Here is a 20,080-nt window from a genome sequence, read left to right as displayed (position 1 = left end):
CCTACCTACCAATGAAAAGGTGTCATTTAAAATATTACGTACAAATGATTCATTTAAATTGCATATATTTTCTGTCATTTCTTATCTAAATCCCTGTCTCTTATACACATCTAGATGTGTATAAGAGCGCAATTGTACACATCTTTTAGTCCGGAGGCTGCCGCAGAGACAGTTCGCAACTTAGAAGGTTGTATTGATGATGTTCATAGATGGCTGTCTATCAATATGCTTTGCTGCAATACAGACAAGACAGAATTGCTGTATATAAAGCCTAAACGCCGTCTAAATGTACCCATCATTGAAAACATCCGCGTGGGAGACACCTACATCATTCCATCTTCTGAGGTGCGACATATCGGTGTAACGTTTGACTCCACACTATCCATGATTAGACATATTACAAACACATGCAGAGTAGTATCCTTCCATCTCCGCAACATCAATGCAGTTAGGCGTTTTTTAAATGAAGATGCTACATCAAAACTTGTACATGTATTGGTTACATCAAGATTGGATTATTGTAATGGAGTCCTTTACGGAATACCATTAACATCAATTAGAAAGCTGCAGCTATTGATGAACATCGCTGCTCGTCTTGTCACTGGGACACCTAAATTCCATCACATCACCCCTACTCTTCGTCGTCTTCTTTGGTTGCCAGTGAAACAGCGTATTGAATTCAAAGTACTTTTATATGTTTACAAATCAATTCACAAGTTATCACCACAATACATTTCCGAATTAATTAAGGTTCGTTCTGCAACTTGCACTCGTTCCCTCCGGTCAACAACTGACTCAACCAATCTTTATTGTCCATCCTTTCGGTTAAAGTCTTGTGGGGAGCGATCGTTTATGGTTGCTGGGCCCAAGTTGTGGAACTTGTTACCGTTATTTATTTATTTATTCGTGAGTCACCTTCTGTCACCATTTTCAAAGAACGACTAAGACCCACTTATTCTCGTCCCTTTAATTTATTTTTTTTCCAAACTTCCATGCCAGCTAGCTTTTATAGCCTTAACTAGGATAGGAGGCGCCCGAATCCGAGATGGCCGAGACTCAACAGGTGCTGACTAGTTCAATTAGATTGAACCCTAGCCAGCGATGAGGGCGTATCCCCATACTTCGGTTTGGGTGCTGGCATGGTATTCAAATTTCACTTCTTTTTATTTTGTGGTTTTGGTTTCCGTTCCATCTTTACACTTGCCTGATAGCGCTTATAGACTTTTTGTATTTTGCGCTCTATAAATTAATAACCATTAACCATTAATATTAATAATAATAGTAATAATAATAATATCAAAGATAGTAATAACAATGATAGTAGTAATAACAATGACAATAAGAAAAATAATATCATTACCATTACTATCACAAACCACAACCACCACTACTAACAAACAGGGAACATATTAGACCACAACAAGACACACGTCTAAAGAAAATATTTATTCTTCGTAAGCAGTGATTAATGACTGCTTATAGGATTTTTTTAAAATGTTTACGGAAAATTTTGTTTTTAGGTCGTATTGAAGATTCAGCCATAATTTGGGGCCATAATATGGAATAGAATGGCGTCTTAGCTCAGTTGAGTAATTATGGTTAATTATGTAATTTGTATTTTGGGAAAATCTAGTCGGATAATTATGAATATTTGAGGCTTCGGTAAAAAGGTTTTTTAAACGATATGGAATAGAATTTTTAGAAAGACGAAACATAAACCAAACAACTTGGAGCTTATTAAAGTCATAGATATTAAGAATGTTGTATTTTTTAAAGATAGCTTTAGTACGGTATGAGATCTGAAGGAAGTTCCGGCACAAATCCGGAGAGCCCGCTTTTGAAGACGAAATAGTCGATCCAATTTAGTTGATTGAGTACTGGTCCAAGGACATAGGTATTCAAACTTGTCGATGTTAATTGCCCAAGCAATATTGCAATAAGAGAGATATGGAAAAACAATAGTATATAAAGCAATAAGAATATTGGCAGGAAAATAAAGTTTTAGTTTGCTCATCATACCTATGTTACGTGATAATAGATTACTTACTTGATTAATATGGGGTTTCCAATCAAGATTGGAATCGATTGTGATTCCTAAGAATTTGGTCTCAGTAACACGAGAAATCTTATTTTTATCAATATACAAATCATAATTAAATTTAGCCTTTTGGGGTTTTTTAAATATAATATAATTAGTTTTTGAGATATTTAGGGACAATTTGTTTAATTTGAACCAGTTTGAGACTTTATCTAATTCAATGTTTAATGTATCAAATAATAAGTTTTTATCGTTATGAGAATACACAATATTTGTATCATCTGCAAAAAGAATAAAATTAAGTAATTTAGAGGAATTGGAAATATCGTTAACGTAAATAAGAAATAATAAAGGGCCAAGAATTGAACCCTGAGGTACGCCACAGATGATACGTGAAAGTTGATATTCATAAGAATTTACAGAGGTTATTTGGAAACGGGTAGATAAATAGCTTTTAATAAACGTCTCACTGATCTGATCATCCTTTTCCAGATGCCGCCCATATGGCTCGCAGACGGTGGGTTGAAATGCCATTTGCTTCCTTATATATGGAGAAATTGTTCTACCTTCCTTTGGTTGAATCTTTGAAAAATCTCTCCCAACTCCTTTTCTGCTCCGTAAAAGTTTGTTCCGCTGTCGCTAAATGTCGCTATAATGCATATTTACCAATTTCAAACTTAAATAGGCCTATAAAGAAATACGTGTAATTAATTCCAGGATGCTTTCTTATTTATTTAAAATTCTGTAGCATATGTTTTAACACGACCATTAGGCCTATGTATTTTATTTTTATTTGATCATTTGTTATTTAAATATCCTATGTATTTTTTGTATTTTTATGTTTCATTTCTACCAAATATTAATTATTGAGAGGTAATCATTTCTACCATATTAATTATTGAAGGCATGATGTGCTCATGCATCGGTGGGAACAGTTCAGCCTTAACATTGCTGCTGCAAAATTATTTTTCTGAGCTAAAATTCCACCTTTTAATAGCTCGAATCCGCCGACCCTGACCTGCCATGTGGTTCTTTAAATATCACGGAACCGTCTTGTTTATTCTGTTTTTGTTTTCCCGTATTATTCTTTGCATATTTGGTTGCAAATCTTCGCCCGTTTTCGTGACTAGGCATATATTGAACATGTGTTCCTGTGAGATCTCCGTGTAGGCACATCTTCAGGAGATGATGGGCGGCCGTTGGAATTCCACAGGCATGCGATTAGTGATCCTTGATTTTCTACTTGTTATATGATTCAGTTTACCATTATGAAGCTCAACAATACTGTAAGTACGCTGATTTGTTTGAATAGGACGGTCATCATATTGTTCAGTATTCAACGTCATGATGAGATCGCTTTTCGGTATGGGGGTGGCCATAGTTCAAACAGAAAGCACGAAACGTTCTATCTTGTTACAGCTTTTCCCGAACCTGTCCTCATGGCTTCAAGTTTTAGTTTTAAATATTACCCAGCAAATATTACCACCATAGCTGGTTTAAAAATTTATAGCTACAGATTTGCCTCGTATATGAACCAAGTTTAAGTATCCAAACACTTTGGCTTATTTTTCCATCTTAATGCTAATGCAAAGTGGCGACCTAACCCCGGGCCATATACGTAAGCCTAAATTTCCTTGTGGAGTATGTGAAAAGGCGGTTAAATGGGGACAAAGGGCCATTTGTTGTGATCAATGTGACTTTTGGTATCACATTGATTGTATGGATATGTGTAGTCAAACCACTAATTGTTCTGGGATCTGTTGCCAATGTAGTTTGCCCAACTTCGCGAGTTCGTTATTCACTGATTTTTCTTTAAATCTGAGTAATAGTTTTGCAAGCCTAATGACATCGATCACTGATACTGAATCGGAAAGCATTACCCCGCTTAGCCCACCTACAGCTACTTCTTCTCCTAAAACTACCCGATGTCCCGGTGCTGGTTGTCCAGCCAAATCAAGTAACAATTTGTGTAAACATGACAATGGCAAGAGAGGAACCATAAGAAACCAAAGATTTAAAAGGCAAATCTCTTAAAACCATGGTTATTAATTTCTGCAGCTTGAGGAAAAATTGCTGACTTGGCTGTTACCCTTGAAACTTATCATCCTGGTATCATTATTGGTACCGAGACCCATCTAAATAGTTCACTTAACAGCAGTGAACTTTTTCCCTCGGATTTCTGTTTACCGAAAAGACCGTGCCCCTGGCCCCTCGGGAATTGTTAGAGGTGGCGTACTCATAGCCATTAGGAAAACCTTGTGGGTACCCATATGATTGATTTGGACAGTAATTGTGAAGTTGTTTGGGTCACCATTAAAATTCATTGATATATATTCTACGAGATGATGGATATTCTACGAGATACGCTCACTCGCTTAATGTTATCCCCCCAATTCCAAATTACTCTGTAATGAATGGCTCTTTAAAAATCTCTGAAGCAAAAGTTTGGAACAAAATCCCAATCAGAATTCATGAATGTTAATCCCTTACTTTATTCAAAATTACTTATAAAAAACACTTTTTCTGATTTCACAATTCATTTCCTTTTATATATTCTTGGTCTATACTTTTAACATTTATTCCCGGCCCCGAAACTTGGACTCAGAAGTACCGGGATGGTGTCCGGCGGGGGATAGTTTTTACCATTGTTTAGTTAGGTTTGTAGTTAAGATAAAAGTTGTGACAGCCCTGAAACCTTGACTCAGAAATACCGGGATGGTGTCCGGCGGGGGATAGTTTCTACCATTTTTATCTATTTAAGTAATTATACAGTATTTGTCCTACCTGGTAATCCCGGCCCCGAAACCTTGACTCAGAAAACCGGGTTGGTGTCCGGCGGGGGATAGTTTTTACCATATTGTAATTAAGTTGTAGATAAGCATAACCTTGAGCTGTAATTCCTGGCCCCGAAACCTTGACTCAGAAGTACCAGGTTGGTGTCCGGCGGGGGATAGTTTTCCACCAAAGTATTAACTGTTGTTTATTTTGTTGTACTGTGATGGTTACTTTTGTTGTTGTTATTGTAATATGTGTTTGCAGGACCATATTGTAAAACAGCGGTAAGATCTCGCCTGCATATGTTATCCTGCCTAAAGATGTTTTAAATAAAATTTTAAAAAAATAAAATAAATTGATCCAAAGATGTTACCGTTGGCGCGTTTTACAGATCGCAAATTTCTGGTGCTTCAGAATGAATGAACTGCGCGAATCCTTGAGCAGAATTAAACCATAAAAAACAGCCAAATTTGGCTTGCATGTGACTTTAATTTCCCAGGTCAACTGGGATACCCTCTCAGTCAAACCAGACGGCTGGTCTTTCCAAACAAATGATTGAGACTGCAAATTAGAACAAATAGTCTGTGAGTTTACCAGAGGTAAGAACACCCTAGACATATTTTTCACAACTAACCCCACTCTTGTCGAGCGATCAACGATCAACTAGTACCAAACCTCGAGTTAAACAACGTCCGCGTAAAATTTACCTTTATCACAAAGCCGATACAAATGCTCTTTTATCAGATATGCGCAGTTGCAGTAATGAGTTTTCCTCGAGAGACCCAACTGACACCCATGTGAATGATATGCATGAGGAATTTAAAAATTCAATTACAACTATTATGGACACGCACATTCCATTCAAAATTTTATCTAAACGAAACCATACGCCATGGATAAGTAGGAGAGTAAAACGCCTACATAAACGCAAGTAGAGAGCTTACAATTATTATATCAAACACAGAGATGAAGCGAGTCATGAGAAATTTCGCAAGGCACTTAAAACCACTTTTATGAGATAATGTTAATGATATGGTTTTTGACTCGCTAAAAAAGTTCTGGTCCTTCGTTAAAAAATTGAAGGTTGACACTGTTGGCATACCCAACCTTGAAAAAAGATGATAAATTAGAGTCCGACAACAGGGCTAAATCTGAAATTTTATACGAGCATTATAGGCCCATGTTCACTAAAAAGAAAACCACTTTTATGAGATATGTAATAATATGGTTTTTGACTCGCCAAAAAAGTTCTGGTCCTTCCTTAAAAGAAAAATATAGGGATGCATTATATGTACTCACGTCATTTGTAATGGTCGTTAGTGTTTTATGGTCAATACTTTTTTTTGGTGGGTGTGGTGGGGGGAGGGGTAACATTTATGCCCATAACCTATGAATTAAAAATCCCATCAAAAGTTATTTTGGTAGCAATGTGTAGCATATATGTTTCTTAATCATATGCAGTTTAAATAAAATAAACCCGACAATTATTAACGTCACTGGAGGTCAAAAGGTCATCGACCTTTTTCTAAAATGCTAATTTTTTCATTAAATATCAATAAACTTCAGTGTCATATGTCTAATTTTGGATTTATTTGATACAACATCATACAAATCCATTGAGTAAATCAAGAGTTATGAGCATTTAATTTTATCCCCTACCCCAAAAACTGTTGTACAAATTTCTCGGATCATAAACATTGACAATAGTACATAATGCATTTTAATTTTTTTCTTGTTAACCTCAATTTTTGTATTCCATATGTTAATAACTACAAGAAAAACACAATTTTTTATTTATTTAAACTGTATATGATTAAGAAACATATATGCTGCACATTGCTACCAAAATAACATTGATGGGATTTTTAATTCACAGGTTATGGGCATAAATAAAAATTTACCCCCCCCCCCCCCCCCCCCAAAAGTATTGGCCATAAAACACTAACAACCATTACAAATAACGCGAGTACATACAATGCATCAATATATTTTTCTTGTTAACATCAATTTGTTTGTTCTATATGCCCGTAGGAACAAAATGATACCAAGGAAGGTTAACTGTTCTGTATGCCCGTAGGAACAAAATGATACCAAGGAAGTTTAACGGGGGGGGGGGGGGGGGAGGGGTGCACGGTGACCCCCCCCCCCCTCCAGCCCATGGCCTAAAAAAGAAAGTATTGTGGGAAAAGTGGGAAAAGTATTGGCAGTTTATCATTTAACCCCTCAAAATGTTATATTATGAGAGTTACGCATGCAAGATCTAAACATTTTGAATACAAACTGGGAAATTCTACACTGAGTGAAACTGATGGCCACCCCTACCTGGGCGTTTATATCTCCAACAAGCTTTCACATTCATCAAATCACATCTAAAGCAAACCGAACTTCTACTCTTGTCAAAAACATGTGAAAGAAACTGCCTATAACACTCTGATAAGAAATCTTCTTGAATATTCCTCTGCAGCCCATATACAAAAGATCTAACCAACCAGATCAAAAAGGTGCAACAAAGAGCAGCACGAGAGAAGAACGACTTCGCTTCAAGATCTGAAGGTTGTGTCACTGAAATGATTCAGTCTCTGGAATGGAATTCCCTTGCTGACAGACGGAAAATACGCAGAATCTCCATTCTTTAGCAAGCCCGACTTGATCAATTATCCTTGCCAATGGAAACCTCCTTCAGCCTGCCCTACGCCAATCACGCCATCACCAATCCAACGCATATGTAATGCTACCTACCAACAAGAAGTGTTACACATTTCCACGCACCATTATTGACTGGAACTCGCTCCCAGAGAGCATTATTCAAATTGAACAAATAGGGAAATTCTAGGAAGATGTTACAGGTCATCTTAAAGATATGGGAAATAAACATGACTAATAAGGCTGTAGTAAACGTGCGCACATAACCTGTCCCGATGGGGGCAAGTCATATTTATATCATATTTTACCTTTTAATCACCTTAGTATTTTGGATTTTGAAGAAGAAATTACTGAACTACAAACTAATAACAATAACAATAATATTAAATTAAATAGACAAAGTACACCTCAATATAATCTATTTGAGTCTATAAACAATTTTGCCGGGTGTTCAGATCTTGATCCTGACCAAAACTTCTACACCGTCTGCACAAATTTATCTGACTATTTACGCCAGGTAGCACCAGGATTTGCCCAACGGGGGGGGGGGTGCGATGCAGCCGATGAGGGATCAGATTTTCCCGACAAAAGCAATGTGGGCGTGGTTGAATTTCGAATAACTTTTAACAATTTAGGGGTTTCAAAGGCTTATTTAATCGATTTTAGAGTCTACTAATATGTAGAACATACATATAATTTGTTTTTCTCCCCGACGAATTGTGCTTTTTCTTCCCNNAGCTCTGCCCCCCCCCCCACCCCGCTGACGCAACCCCTGATATTTACTCTGTGAGGAATTTACATTTTCGACATGTTAATATTCAATCAAGCTTCTACATGACTAAACATACCTAATTATACACTTTTATGTAAAATTAGACAAGACAGGTTAGGAGGTGGCGTCACATTGTATAAAAACAATGCATGTTCTTTTACTCAAAGAAGCATCTCTCCTTGACAAATGCCTCTTGTTACTCAATATTTATTTAAATTATTCAAAATCATGGAAAGAATACCTTAGACGGGGTTGTTTACATACCACCAGATGTCAGCACTAAACATTTCATTTTGTGGATGATTTTGATATATTAGGCCCTACTTGCGAATCTAAGCAAAGAAAATAGATTTAATTATATCATGAGGGATTTTAACATTGACCTTCTTCGAAGCAACAATAACTTCTCAACACAAACTTTTTATATTCTTTATTCACCAATTTTAATTTACCTATATTAAATAAACCAACTCGTATAACCAACAAATCAGCACCATTGACAAATGCTTATGATCTACCTGTTACAAGTGGCATACTCATTCTGATATTAGCGATGATTTGCCAATATTTCAAGTTACTTCATCAAATAGATGATTCTTTGCATTCACATCGTCAGATTAATCCACAAACCATTGAAAACTTCAAACATGATTTAGCATTTGTTGACTGGGACGATGTAATCTCCTTTATTAATCCTGATAATGCTTATAATCTCTTCCAATCCAAATTCACTACACTATACCAGAAGAACTTTCCATTAGGTGTACTTACTATTAAAAGCAAGTAGAGAAAATGTAATCTATGGATGACAAATGAAATACTGCAGTCTATTAAGTATAAGCATAAACTGTATAAGAAGATTTTAGAAAACCATTGAGCAGAAATAAATCTAAATATAAAACATTTCGAAATATATTAAATACACTAATAAAAGCTGCTAAGGTAGCTTACTATAATCAGAAATTTTCAAATACTAAAGCTAGTAAACATGGAAAGTAATAAATTCTTTGTTAAACGGTGATATTGCAAATGAATTCTTTACTCAAATTGGTCCGTCGCTTGATAGTATAATTCCCTCCAGTCGTACACATTACAGTTGTTACTTAAGAGAACCAAACAGACACTCTCAATGTATTTTCAACCCACAACGGAAACTGAAATATGTGACATTACAAAGACGTTTAAAAGCAACAAATCTGCAGGGTTAGATGGGTTGAGTCCAAATGTTTATAAAGCTGTAGCAACAATAGTTAGTAAACCTTTATGTCATATCACTGTCTGAGGGTATTTTTCCAAACAAATTAAAACTAGCTAAGGTAACGACAGTGTATAAAGCTGGAGACAAATGATATGAGTGGCCAATTATAGGCCAATATCAGTTCTATCATGCTTTTCCAAAATATTGGAACTTATCGTTTATGGAAGAACGGTTTCATTTCTAGATAATATTTATTTTTGGTTTTTAATTTATATTTTATTTTTTATTATATATTATATTATAATATCATAACAGTCAGTATGGCTTTCGTAGTAAGTTCTCCTCTCCAATGGCTCTGGTAGATCTTACTCACAGAATTATAAGTGCTTTCGAGCAAAATTCTTACGCAATTGGTATTTTTTTAGACCTATCAAAAGCTTTTGATACGTTTAATCATGAAATATTGCTATCCCAATTAAGACATTATGGTATCCGTGGTATCACAGAGAACTTGTTCAAAAGCTATCTTCATAACCGATCTCAGTGTACTAAATACGAAGCTGCACTGTTTGGACAAAGAAGAATAACATGTGGTGTGACACAGGGTTCTCTTTTAGGACCACTGTTATTCATTTTGTTTTTCATTGACATTTAATTCTTCATTGACATTTAAATCTTCAAAACGATTTAATTTTATTTTATATGCTGATGATACACACATTTTCCATTGCAATAATGATCTCTCCGTATTATGTCATACTGTCAACGAACAGCTACGTAATGTATGCGATGGTTCAAGGTCAACCGATTATCACTGAATTAAAACAAATGCAGCTATATTACCGTATATTTAGCAAAAGGAAAAAAGTAACTGAACTAAATAATTTAAAATCTTTCTAAACAATGATCAAGTTCAACGAGAAGAAAAAGTTAAATTAAAAAACATGGAAATATCACATTGGTGAAATTGCGACAAAAATATCCAAGACTATAGGATTTATAAATAGGATCAAGCATTTGGTTCCTGTTAATGTACTTCTTACCCTATATAATTCACTTGTTCTTCCATATTTTTCGTATTGTAATGTAGTCTGGGGTAATGCTTTTCAGCCACTCTACAAAAAAAAACTCTGCTACAAAAAAGGTAATACATATTAATTATCTCAAAATCTTCTTTTACAGCTCACACTGGTCCGCTCTTTCAGAAATTAAATCTAATGACGCTAACAAATATTTATACTTATCAGCAATATATTCATAAATGCATTAGTAAACATTGCCCTAAAAGCTTGTACGATATGTTTGAATTTAATGTCAATCACCTCTCCAAAATGTAGGACCTCACTGTTTCAGCAAAACATTAGACATTCTGGTGCTAAACTCTGGAATAACTTGCCTCCTGTCATAAAGAATATTACAGACATAAATTGCTTCAAAAATAATCTTAAATCTCATATTATTATAAATAAGTAATCCTAATTCAAATGCAAGTTTTGTTAACTATTAATGCATATTATTATTATTATTATTATTATTATTATTATTATTATTATTATTATTATTATTATTATTATTATTATTATTATTAATAATATTATTATTATTATTATGGAATGGTACTTTTTGTATATATTATTTAGATTTAAATTTTCTTAAATGTTGTCGATAGTTTGTATTGTTTATGGCATCCCTGCTACAAGCATGTTGCTTTTTAGGTAAAGCCACCATGTTCCTTGTATTATTTTGTTACGGAAATGGAAATAAATGTTATTGAATTGAATCCAGTAAGTCCCTTTGTCACACAGAGTTGCCTCTTATGAGCTCTTCCCAGACATCTGGTAACTTTTGTTTTGTTTCATGCATTGCTAAAACATACAGTGGAAGTAATCGGGTGTAGTTCAAGTGATTATAAGTGGTGGCCCTGACATACTGAAATATAGTTTCAATCTGTATTTATTTATTTGTATTTATGGACACATTTCAATATGTCCGAATAAAGAAGTAGGTTTTTTTTTTTTAATGGTGGCCATTTTAAAATTTAAGATGGCTGCCAGTTTTTGCATTTACCTAATCAAAAATGTTTTATGGATGTGCTGAACATTTTAAAATTGGTATTGTCACCAAAAAGGGCTTGATCTGCATTCATAATTCGTGTTATGTAGCTTCGAAATAGCGGTTATTTGAATGATGATGGCCATCTTGAGTTTGGTCCTTTAAATGTCTTCAGAAAAAACATTTTTTTTATCATCCCTTTTATTATCAGGATATGAAATCAAGTAAAAGTTTTTTTTTGTGATATTTATATACACGACACATCATATTCACGACATACCAGCCTACACTACAAACAAAACAGCCCCTGCACAGCAATAATTTCTCGAATGAAGTAAGTTGTCAGTCCAAGAGAACATTTTACGGATTTACTGGGTAGGGTTTAAAGTGCGTGGGGTCATTATAAATGTATTATATTTTTTATTTATTTCTACACACATGCATATTGTTACACACACCCACACACAATGGCAATGGCATACTTGTAGGTGACAGTTCATTTTACGAGTTACTCAAACTAAATCTCAATAGGTCTGAGAAAAAAAACCCTGACACTTTTCAAATTACAGTATCTCAATTAGAGGCTTAGAAATTGGAGTGGAGTTGTTTTGATCGCGAGAAAATATAATAACCTGACAGGAATTGAACCTTGGGTCATGGGATTCCAAGGCAAGCATCTCAACAACCACCAAGTTAACGCTAAGTTGTGGCGAGTCGAGTGGCCGAGCGGTATAGGCAGGGGCGCTGCTAGCTACAGCCTTAACATCGGCGCTGCCGGTTCCAGCCGCACCTCGCCCATGGTTCGGTTGGTAGAACCAAGTCTTCTCGGATAAGGACTTAAAATGGAGGTCCAGTGTATACATCTGGCTCGTGTGCACTTTAAAGAACCCATTGCATCTTTCGGAAGAGTAGGGGGTTACCCCGATGTTATGGTTCATTTCAGCCCCTGTCGTTGTGGATTGATGTGAACATGTATCTACCAAGAGGCGCCTCTTTACGGCTGCTAGGTAATTGCCCATACGCAATTCAGCACAATGACGCTGCAAGTTATTGGTTATTCTCCTACATTTAACGCAACTAAAACGGCAAAACGACTCATTAAAATGAGCAAAGAAAATCACTTCAAACACACATTGATATTAATAAGAGCTGATATTGTATTTCTTCTCTTTACAGCTCTGCCTCAGTTGGTGGAATACGTGTCGGTGCATCTGACGTCATCACCTAGTGACCAGATTATGGATCATCTGCGATCCATTGGGTTCCACGTAAGGAATAGCTTTCAAAATGCTCAAACGAATGCAGATTACAGAGAAGACATTGAACTCTGTCCAAAGAACGAGTCGAATGTTAGCTACATGAACAAAGGAAGTGAAAAAAATGGGCACTTGACTATGGAAAACACTGATGATGTTGGGGAGCTACATCCACAAGAGGTGACAACATCTGATACACCAGTGTCAACCGGTAAGGTTCCATGTTTTCTTTTGGTAAAGATGTATATAGATACAGCAGATGTTTTAATGTCAAAAAAATTATACATCGTTTATCCCTATATTTAATAGGTCTATATGGTTTAACAACAAGCACATCAGACGCTGGAAAAACAAGATGCTTAGCACAGTAGTCCAAAAGCATTGCCATGGACATTGATTAAAATGACATGCCAGTAAACGTGTCTTTGGTTTGATTCCATTGTATAAGTGTATTTTTGCTTTACTCCTTAAAAATCGATTGGAATCAACCTGAAATGATGACTTATACCTGATGACTTATAGTCTGTTGTCTTATGTAGAAAAAGCAAACTTTTGGGTAGATTCTTGGCAATTATGTTAAAACAACTCTAAAAACACTACTGATCAAGAAAAAAGTGGGTGCCAGTTTTTTCATTCACTCCTTGGGCCTCTATTTTGAAATTCAAAATGGCCGCCTTTTTTTAACCGATTTATTAAAGAGCGTTTCAAACATTTTATTGGCATTAGGTAAGTATATATAAATTTTGAAGGATAAGTGACCAACTGGGTCATTATTACACCGTTTGGGAATTTAAATCTGATTAAAGCAGCTGATCATTCCTTTTCGCATGCATAGTTGAACAGCACTAGTTCTTTATAGGCGGATCCAAGAGGGGGGGGGGAGCCAAGCCGGCCCAGCCCCCTCTAAATTTGCAAAATTAAAAAAAAAAAATAAGAAAAAAGAAAATTAGACTAAAATTGTTAGTCTAGGAGTGCCATTTCCAGCCATCTAGAGGTGCCATAATCAAAAATTTTCTTACCTCAGCCCAATCATGGTGGGGCTGAGGAAATATAGACCCTCCACCTGTGAATGTCCCTCTCCAGGCCCCCTCTATTTCAAATTCCTGGATCCGCCACTGGATCTTGGTGTACCGCAAGTAAGACAGATCATTATGAATCACCCTCATCTGTTTATCACTTGCATATTCATATATGTATTATATGTATACATAATATATATAAAGGGAGATAAATTCATGTACTGTATACACAAGTGGATCCGCCACTGGATCTTGGTGTACCGCAAGTAAGACAGATCATTATGAATCACCCTCATCTGTTTATCACTTGCATATTCATATATGTATTATATGTATACACAATATATATAAATGGAGATAAATTCATGTACTGTATACACAAATTATATAAAGGATATATAATTGGAGGAAAACTGTCATTTATTATTGATGACTACCGTACTCAAATGCTCAAAAATCCTAAAAGGCTATAACTTTCAATCCAATTCAGCCAGTGATACAAATTCGGAAATGTTTCCCCCCACCCCACCCCACCCCAAAAAGTGAATTATTGCTATGTACCAGCTGACTAAATTTAGATTGTATAAATGGAGCAGATAGCTACATGCGAGAGGTGATAACGCTGTTTCAGTTTCTAAAGGTAAATGATACATCTACCTGGCATCACTGGATCATCTTTGTGATTACTTTTTCCCACCAAATGGAGAGTTTATGGGAAACAGCAGCATCGTTTATGTGAATTGCTGTGATAAAACTCAATTGTTCGTTAGTTTGATTTAGGAGTTATCATTGGAGATCTTCCTTGGCAGCTGATGACCTTAATCTTCAAACCAGGGACCTCCTCTCATTTATGTTGTTTGCTGATTTGCTCCATGGCTCTTCACACTCTCAATTTGGTGGGGATTCTGCACCAAGTCTGTTGAGATTAACCCAAGTCTTTTTTCCAAGTTTACAACCTCTTGGTTACTGAAAAGGCATTTAACAAACTGCTTAATGTACAAAGTTACCGGTAATTGCTACGATCTAAGTTGGTTGGTTCGGGGTGCTGTAACAGAGCTTTTGTAGCATAATGATTAACAGGCCCGTAGCCAGGTTCTTCCAAGGGGGAGGGAGTATCTGGGTGTGAGGTACACGGTCGAAGCCCCGGTGGGGTCGGCGAAACCCCCACCGGGTGTTTGTGCTTTATGGGTCTAAATAATGCTATAAAAGCAGATATGTTTGAAAAAGGTCTTTGTTTGGGTGGGTCTGTAGTGCATTAGTTGGGTTGGAGGATTTATTTGGGAAATTTGAAGAGGGTGGGGGGGGGGGGGGGGGGTTCGCCAGAAAATAGGGAGGTTTGCTAGAAAATGGGGGATTCTCCTGAACCATAACCCCTCCCCCCACACTGGATACGGGCCTGATTAACTGGAATTATCTGTTTCTTGAAAGATGTAGGTGTAAGATTTAAACTACCATGATATACTGTTGTTGTTTGCGAGCTTAATTGTATGGACATTTATCTCAGGTTTGCAGGAACAGTGTGTCGAATTTTTTAACGGGTTTTGTCATCGGCACCTAACAACTCTTAATTCATTTATCAGAACAAGGTAAACTTTTTTGTGAATTAAAACTGTGACTCCATGGAGCAGTGTATAACATGCACCAGAGTACTGCATGCTACAAGCACTGCTGGTGATGTTCAGACTGTTGTAGTATTCAACCCATTCAGTCCCTGCTAACCTTAATAGGGTTTACATGAGACGGTGTCTTAATAACCATTGCATTGTTTTGTTAAAGGAGTGTTAGGATATGATTCAGTATGATGCCAACAATGTCGTAATCTTGAGTCCCCCTGTTGACGGAGCAATTGTTAACTGGAAGATCAGATCAGATCTGAGAGTTTCTGGTTTGCTGAGGACAAGGTGATGATGATTATGATTATGATTATTATTATTGATAGTAATTGTTATTGTCGTGATGGAATAGACAATAACTGGATTTGCGTCAGGAGAAACATGTATAGGTGTAATTTTTGCCCTACCTGACGTGGAAATGTACCGAATACTCAGTACATTTGAAAACAACTGCGAAAAAAATCGCAAGTTGTTCTCGGGTGGGACTCGAACCCACGATCTCCAGATCACTAGCCTGGCATCATACCTCTAGACCACCGATCTTGCGCCTGATGGCCAAGGTTGAATTCGAGTCCAAGTAAGCAGCGGGTACTACAGTGTTGATAGTAATTGTTATTGTCGTGATGGAATAGACAATAACTGGATTTGCGTCAGGAGAAACATGTATAGGTGTAATTACACCTATACATTTTATATTTATTATTATTATTATAATATTATTATTATTATTATTATTATTATTATTATTATTATTAGTATTATTATTATTATTATAATACAGATAGGCTTATATGTCTAGTAATGACATGATTGATGTACAGTACATGCTGTTACACTTAGTATTTGTATGCGATTTTGTATTTTCACTGTTAACACACAAAAAAAGATGACAGTGGCAAAAGCAGGAGGAGCGTTCCCCTCCCTAAATCTGCCCCTGTCCAACATTGTGGAAACCGATGAACAAAATGTTGTGGCTATGGTAACTAGATGGCCGGAAATGGCACTCACAGTCTTAGGCCTAAATTTGGATATACCTTTCCTATTTTATTTCTATTTTTTAATTTTCAAAGAAGTTAGGGAAGGGGGCTTGGCCCGGGACGGGGTGGCGGGGCAGGGGAATTAAGGGGCGAAGGTTAAATGTCAGTGCTCATTGATTAAGTTAGGGAGATTCAGATGGCAAAATATAGTGATATGTGGAAATTTTGTGAGTACTTGAGAAAAACTTTTTTTTGCAAAAGATTATCCAGTGGAGATGTGTGGGGGAGCAAGATTTCTGAGAGGGGGGTTATTTTTTGTACTCTTATTTTCTTCCCAATGCATCATTGATCCCATTATATGATATCAGATAAAATAAAATGACTATTGTATGATATATAAAATTATGAATAACGATGATCGAATTGCAATTTTTTTTTGTTAAAAACTAATTTTCGACAGCGGCAATTTTGAAATTCAAAATGGAGGCCCTAGAAGTGAATAAAAAAAAACTGGCACCCATTTTTTTCTTAATCAGTGAATTTTTTAGATATGTTTAGATATGTTTGCCAAGAATTTACTCAAAAAATTTACAAAGTTAAAAAATATGACATAAGACAACAGACTATTAACAAAGCAACTGTCTACGGGTGATCTTTTTAGTAGACGTTTAATTCGGAATCGGAAAATAATTAAAACTCCATGATCGGACATCTTAAATTCGTCAATTTAAATTACAAATGCACCTCATTCTTTAAACTTCAGATGGTTCTGTAATTACGTTGCTAATTTAACGACAGAGGAAATCTGTAGAGAATAAATTTTAAATGTGTTAGGTTTATTTAAATTTGATTCTAAAATAAAATCATTGGTTATTTGTATAATTCTTTAATTAAAATATTCTCGACTATATTCTCGTATATTACGCACTATGGATCTTTGGGCAATCTGACGTCATCACGACCGAGCACATGTCTGCATATCCCCAACGAAAAAAATGAACCAAATTGTAGGCAGAGTTTTGAAGGCGCGGTCTGTTCTTTACAACTGCCGACCAGCAATGGTATCGCCATGACGAAGGAAAAATGTATTGAGCTTGGAAAATATATCAAACCGTAAAAGCAATATAAAATTTGCATCGATTTTATTAATAAAATTTCCGGTAATGTACGTATGTTCAATAATGTGGTAATAGGCTAGTTATAACAAATATACGGGGCTGTAATGCCTAATTAAATAGTTAGCTGCAATGCACCTGAAAATGTGCAAGGCACCTGAAAACGCTACAAATCTGTAAAAGGGACAATGGCAATATTTTAATAAAAATCATGATGTTCGTATGAGGGTGTCTATAAAACGAAGGCCAAAGACCCCAAAACGAAGACACCTATTTTTTCTCTTTTATTTTGATGATAATACGCCAGGCTGTCACAAAATCAAAAGTACGATTTTTTTTGGGCGCGCGTCTGTTTGTTAAATTTTCAAGGGTCTTCGTTTTATAGATACTCTATATGGAATAGGTGTCTACAAATCGAAGGCCGAAGACCCGAAAAACAACAGGAAAGACATTTAGAGCGGCTAATAATAATTACCGAAAATAAACAATAATAATCATTTTGTCATTGCATCACGTTTGTGTGAACATTTTTGGCACTAATCGTCAGAAGTCAAGGTGGCGGCAGCCTACATGTTTAATATATTAAACATTGTGTTCGATGTCGAATATATGAAACATGTAGGCTGCCGGCAACTTGACCTCTGATGATTAGTGCCAACAAACTTTCATAAAATAATGACAAAATGATTATTATTGTTTATTTTCGGTAAGTATTTTCAGCCGCTCCAATTTTTTTCCTGTTCTTCTTTCTTCCTATTTTTTTTTTTTTTTTTAAATTAATGGCACTGTCGGCCTTGAAAAATACAAGTTGATAATATAAAATTGTTAACAATGCGAAATTGTGTGTTTTTATTCATTCCCTGGTGATGATATAATTAATGTCGAAATATTAAATCCCGACACGAGGGCTGCATTTCGATACTTGGCGTCTGTATTATACTATCGTATATTTTTATATCATATTTCTGACTCTCAACTCAATAAACACGCATTTCATTGTACTTAATTTCAACTGTAACACTATTTTAATGTATACATAAAAGCATTAAGACGTTAAATTAAACTCGATTCACCATTGTTATGTTCTGCTTGACTGATTAGACAGACCCAGACGAAGCGATTGCTGAGACAGATCTGGCTTGGCGTAGGCAGTAGGCCTACAGTACTGGGAAAACTAGGCCTATTTTTTTTTGTTCGACTGCCGATGGTGGGGGGGGGAGGTGCTTAACTTAATCCCCCCCCCCCCTTGCTGGCGCCTCCCTTGGTTCGAACTCCTGTAGACCAAACCCAGTACCGTTACGATTTTTAATCGTGCCGGAAATCCACACACGCAGTTTATCCACCACAGCTTCGAGCGGAACGCATTTTAATTCTGAGTGGACTTTCTTCTGTTAAATACTCTTTGCACGTACCCAGCCAGCCTATGTGGTTGTCTTCGTCTAGCTAAGCGGCCAGCCTACATGTAAAGTAACAATACATTGTTTTTCTCTCTGACTGGACCACCCAGCCTTGCAAGCACCACGAAACGGCTGTACATATTGCTACTAACTAGACTCAACGCAGACGCATTATTAGCCCTAAAGCTTACCATCCAGGCTCATTGGTTGATTTGCAATCTGACCAATACTCCAAGTATCGAAATGCACGCCATCGTGTCGGGATTCAATATTTCGACATTATCATCATCATCATCATCATCAGGGAATGAATAAAAACACACAATTTCGCATATTTCCCGACAATATTATCGCAAAAACTCTTCATAGGCCTACTTTAAATTTCTACAGTACTACCTAGATTATTTTTATTACTACCTATTTTAATATTATTGTATATATATTGTATATGACTAGTAATAATAATAATAATAATAATAATAATAATAATAATAATAATAATAATAATAATAATATATTATTATTAGCCTACTCTCAGAGGGAAAGGGCTTATAATATGATTTTGAGCGAATTTTGAAACCATTTATTTTTTCTATCAGTGCCTTCGTTTGTGACGCGATTAGGCAGAGCTTGCAATATTACATCTAATAAAGTAAATGAAACTTATGAACGACATGTTTCGACGTGTCCCACATCATCCTCACGTAATAACAACTCATTACAATATCAATCTCTCATTCTAATTATTTCTATATACATGAATTACCATAGTATTCCTGACCTCTATATACATGACTTACCTTAATATTTGCTTGTTTCGTCTTACATCTGACCGTACCGGTAGTATTTATACCGTTAGTAGCATAAGCGTTATTACCTGATGATGACGCGGGACACGTCGAAACATGTCATTCATAAGTTTCATATATTTATATATATATTTATTATTAAATTGCATAATGCTTTGTGTGATATATATAATATATATCATCAAATGTACATATACAGTGTTTATTACGGACATGATGGAACATCGTAGGCTACCATGTAGCCTTCAACGAATAAAGTCCTATAAAATGTCATTGTGTAATAAAATGCCTCCGACGAGATTCGAACCTGCGACCACTTGCTGATAAGGTGAGCGTCATAACCACTAGACCACGAAGGCTTCATGGTTGAACAGGTCCAAATAACCGTCGGGAATATAACAATATATACAATATCA

General features: G+C 35.9%; 1 protein-coding gene and 1 non-coding gene across 3 annotated transcripts; one reads left to right on the top strand and one right to left on the bottom strand.

Moving 5' to 3' along the window:
• Positions 1-12,437: 12,437 nt before the first annotated feature.
• LOC117113158 lies at positions 12,438-15,772 on the top strand. 2 transcript variants are annotated; one of them, XM_033256434.1, is made up of 3 exons: positions 12,438-12,485; positions 12,655-12,945; positions 15,530-15,772. In XM_033256434.1, exons 1-3 carry the CDS (start codon positions 12,449-12,451, stop codon positions 15,553-15,555), a joined length of 354 nt encoding a protein of 117 aa, XP_033112325.1. In that variant the 5' UTR covers positions 12,438-12,448; the 3' UTR covers positions 15,556-15,772. The 2 variants fall into 2 exon arrangements, with proteins under 2 accessions (XP_033112325.1, XP_033112323.1); XM_033256432.1 differs by lacking the exon at positions 15,530-15,772 and adding an exon at positions 13,044-13,409.
• Positions 15,773-19,950: 4,178 nt separating this feature from the next.
• Positions 19,951-20,023, bottom strand: Trnai-uau. Its single transcript has one exon. It is a non-coding gene; the product is annotated as a tRNA-Ile (tRNA).
• Between the last annotated feature and the right edge of the window lie 57 nt (positions 20,024-20,080).

The sequence above is a fragment of the Anneissia japonica genome, unplaced genomic scaffold, assembly GCF_011630105.1.
Source record: "Anneissia japonica isolate Jap-2015-1 unplaced genomic scaffold, ASM1163010v1 scaffold1812_len1207588_cov181, whole genome shotgun sequence".
NCBI lineage: Eukaryota > Metazoa > Echinodermata > Crinoidea > Comatulida > Comatulidae > Anneissia > Anneissia japonica.
Note: the sequence above shows the minus strand (reverse complement) of the source record. Positions and strands in the feature narration are given on the sequence as shown.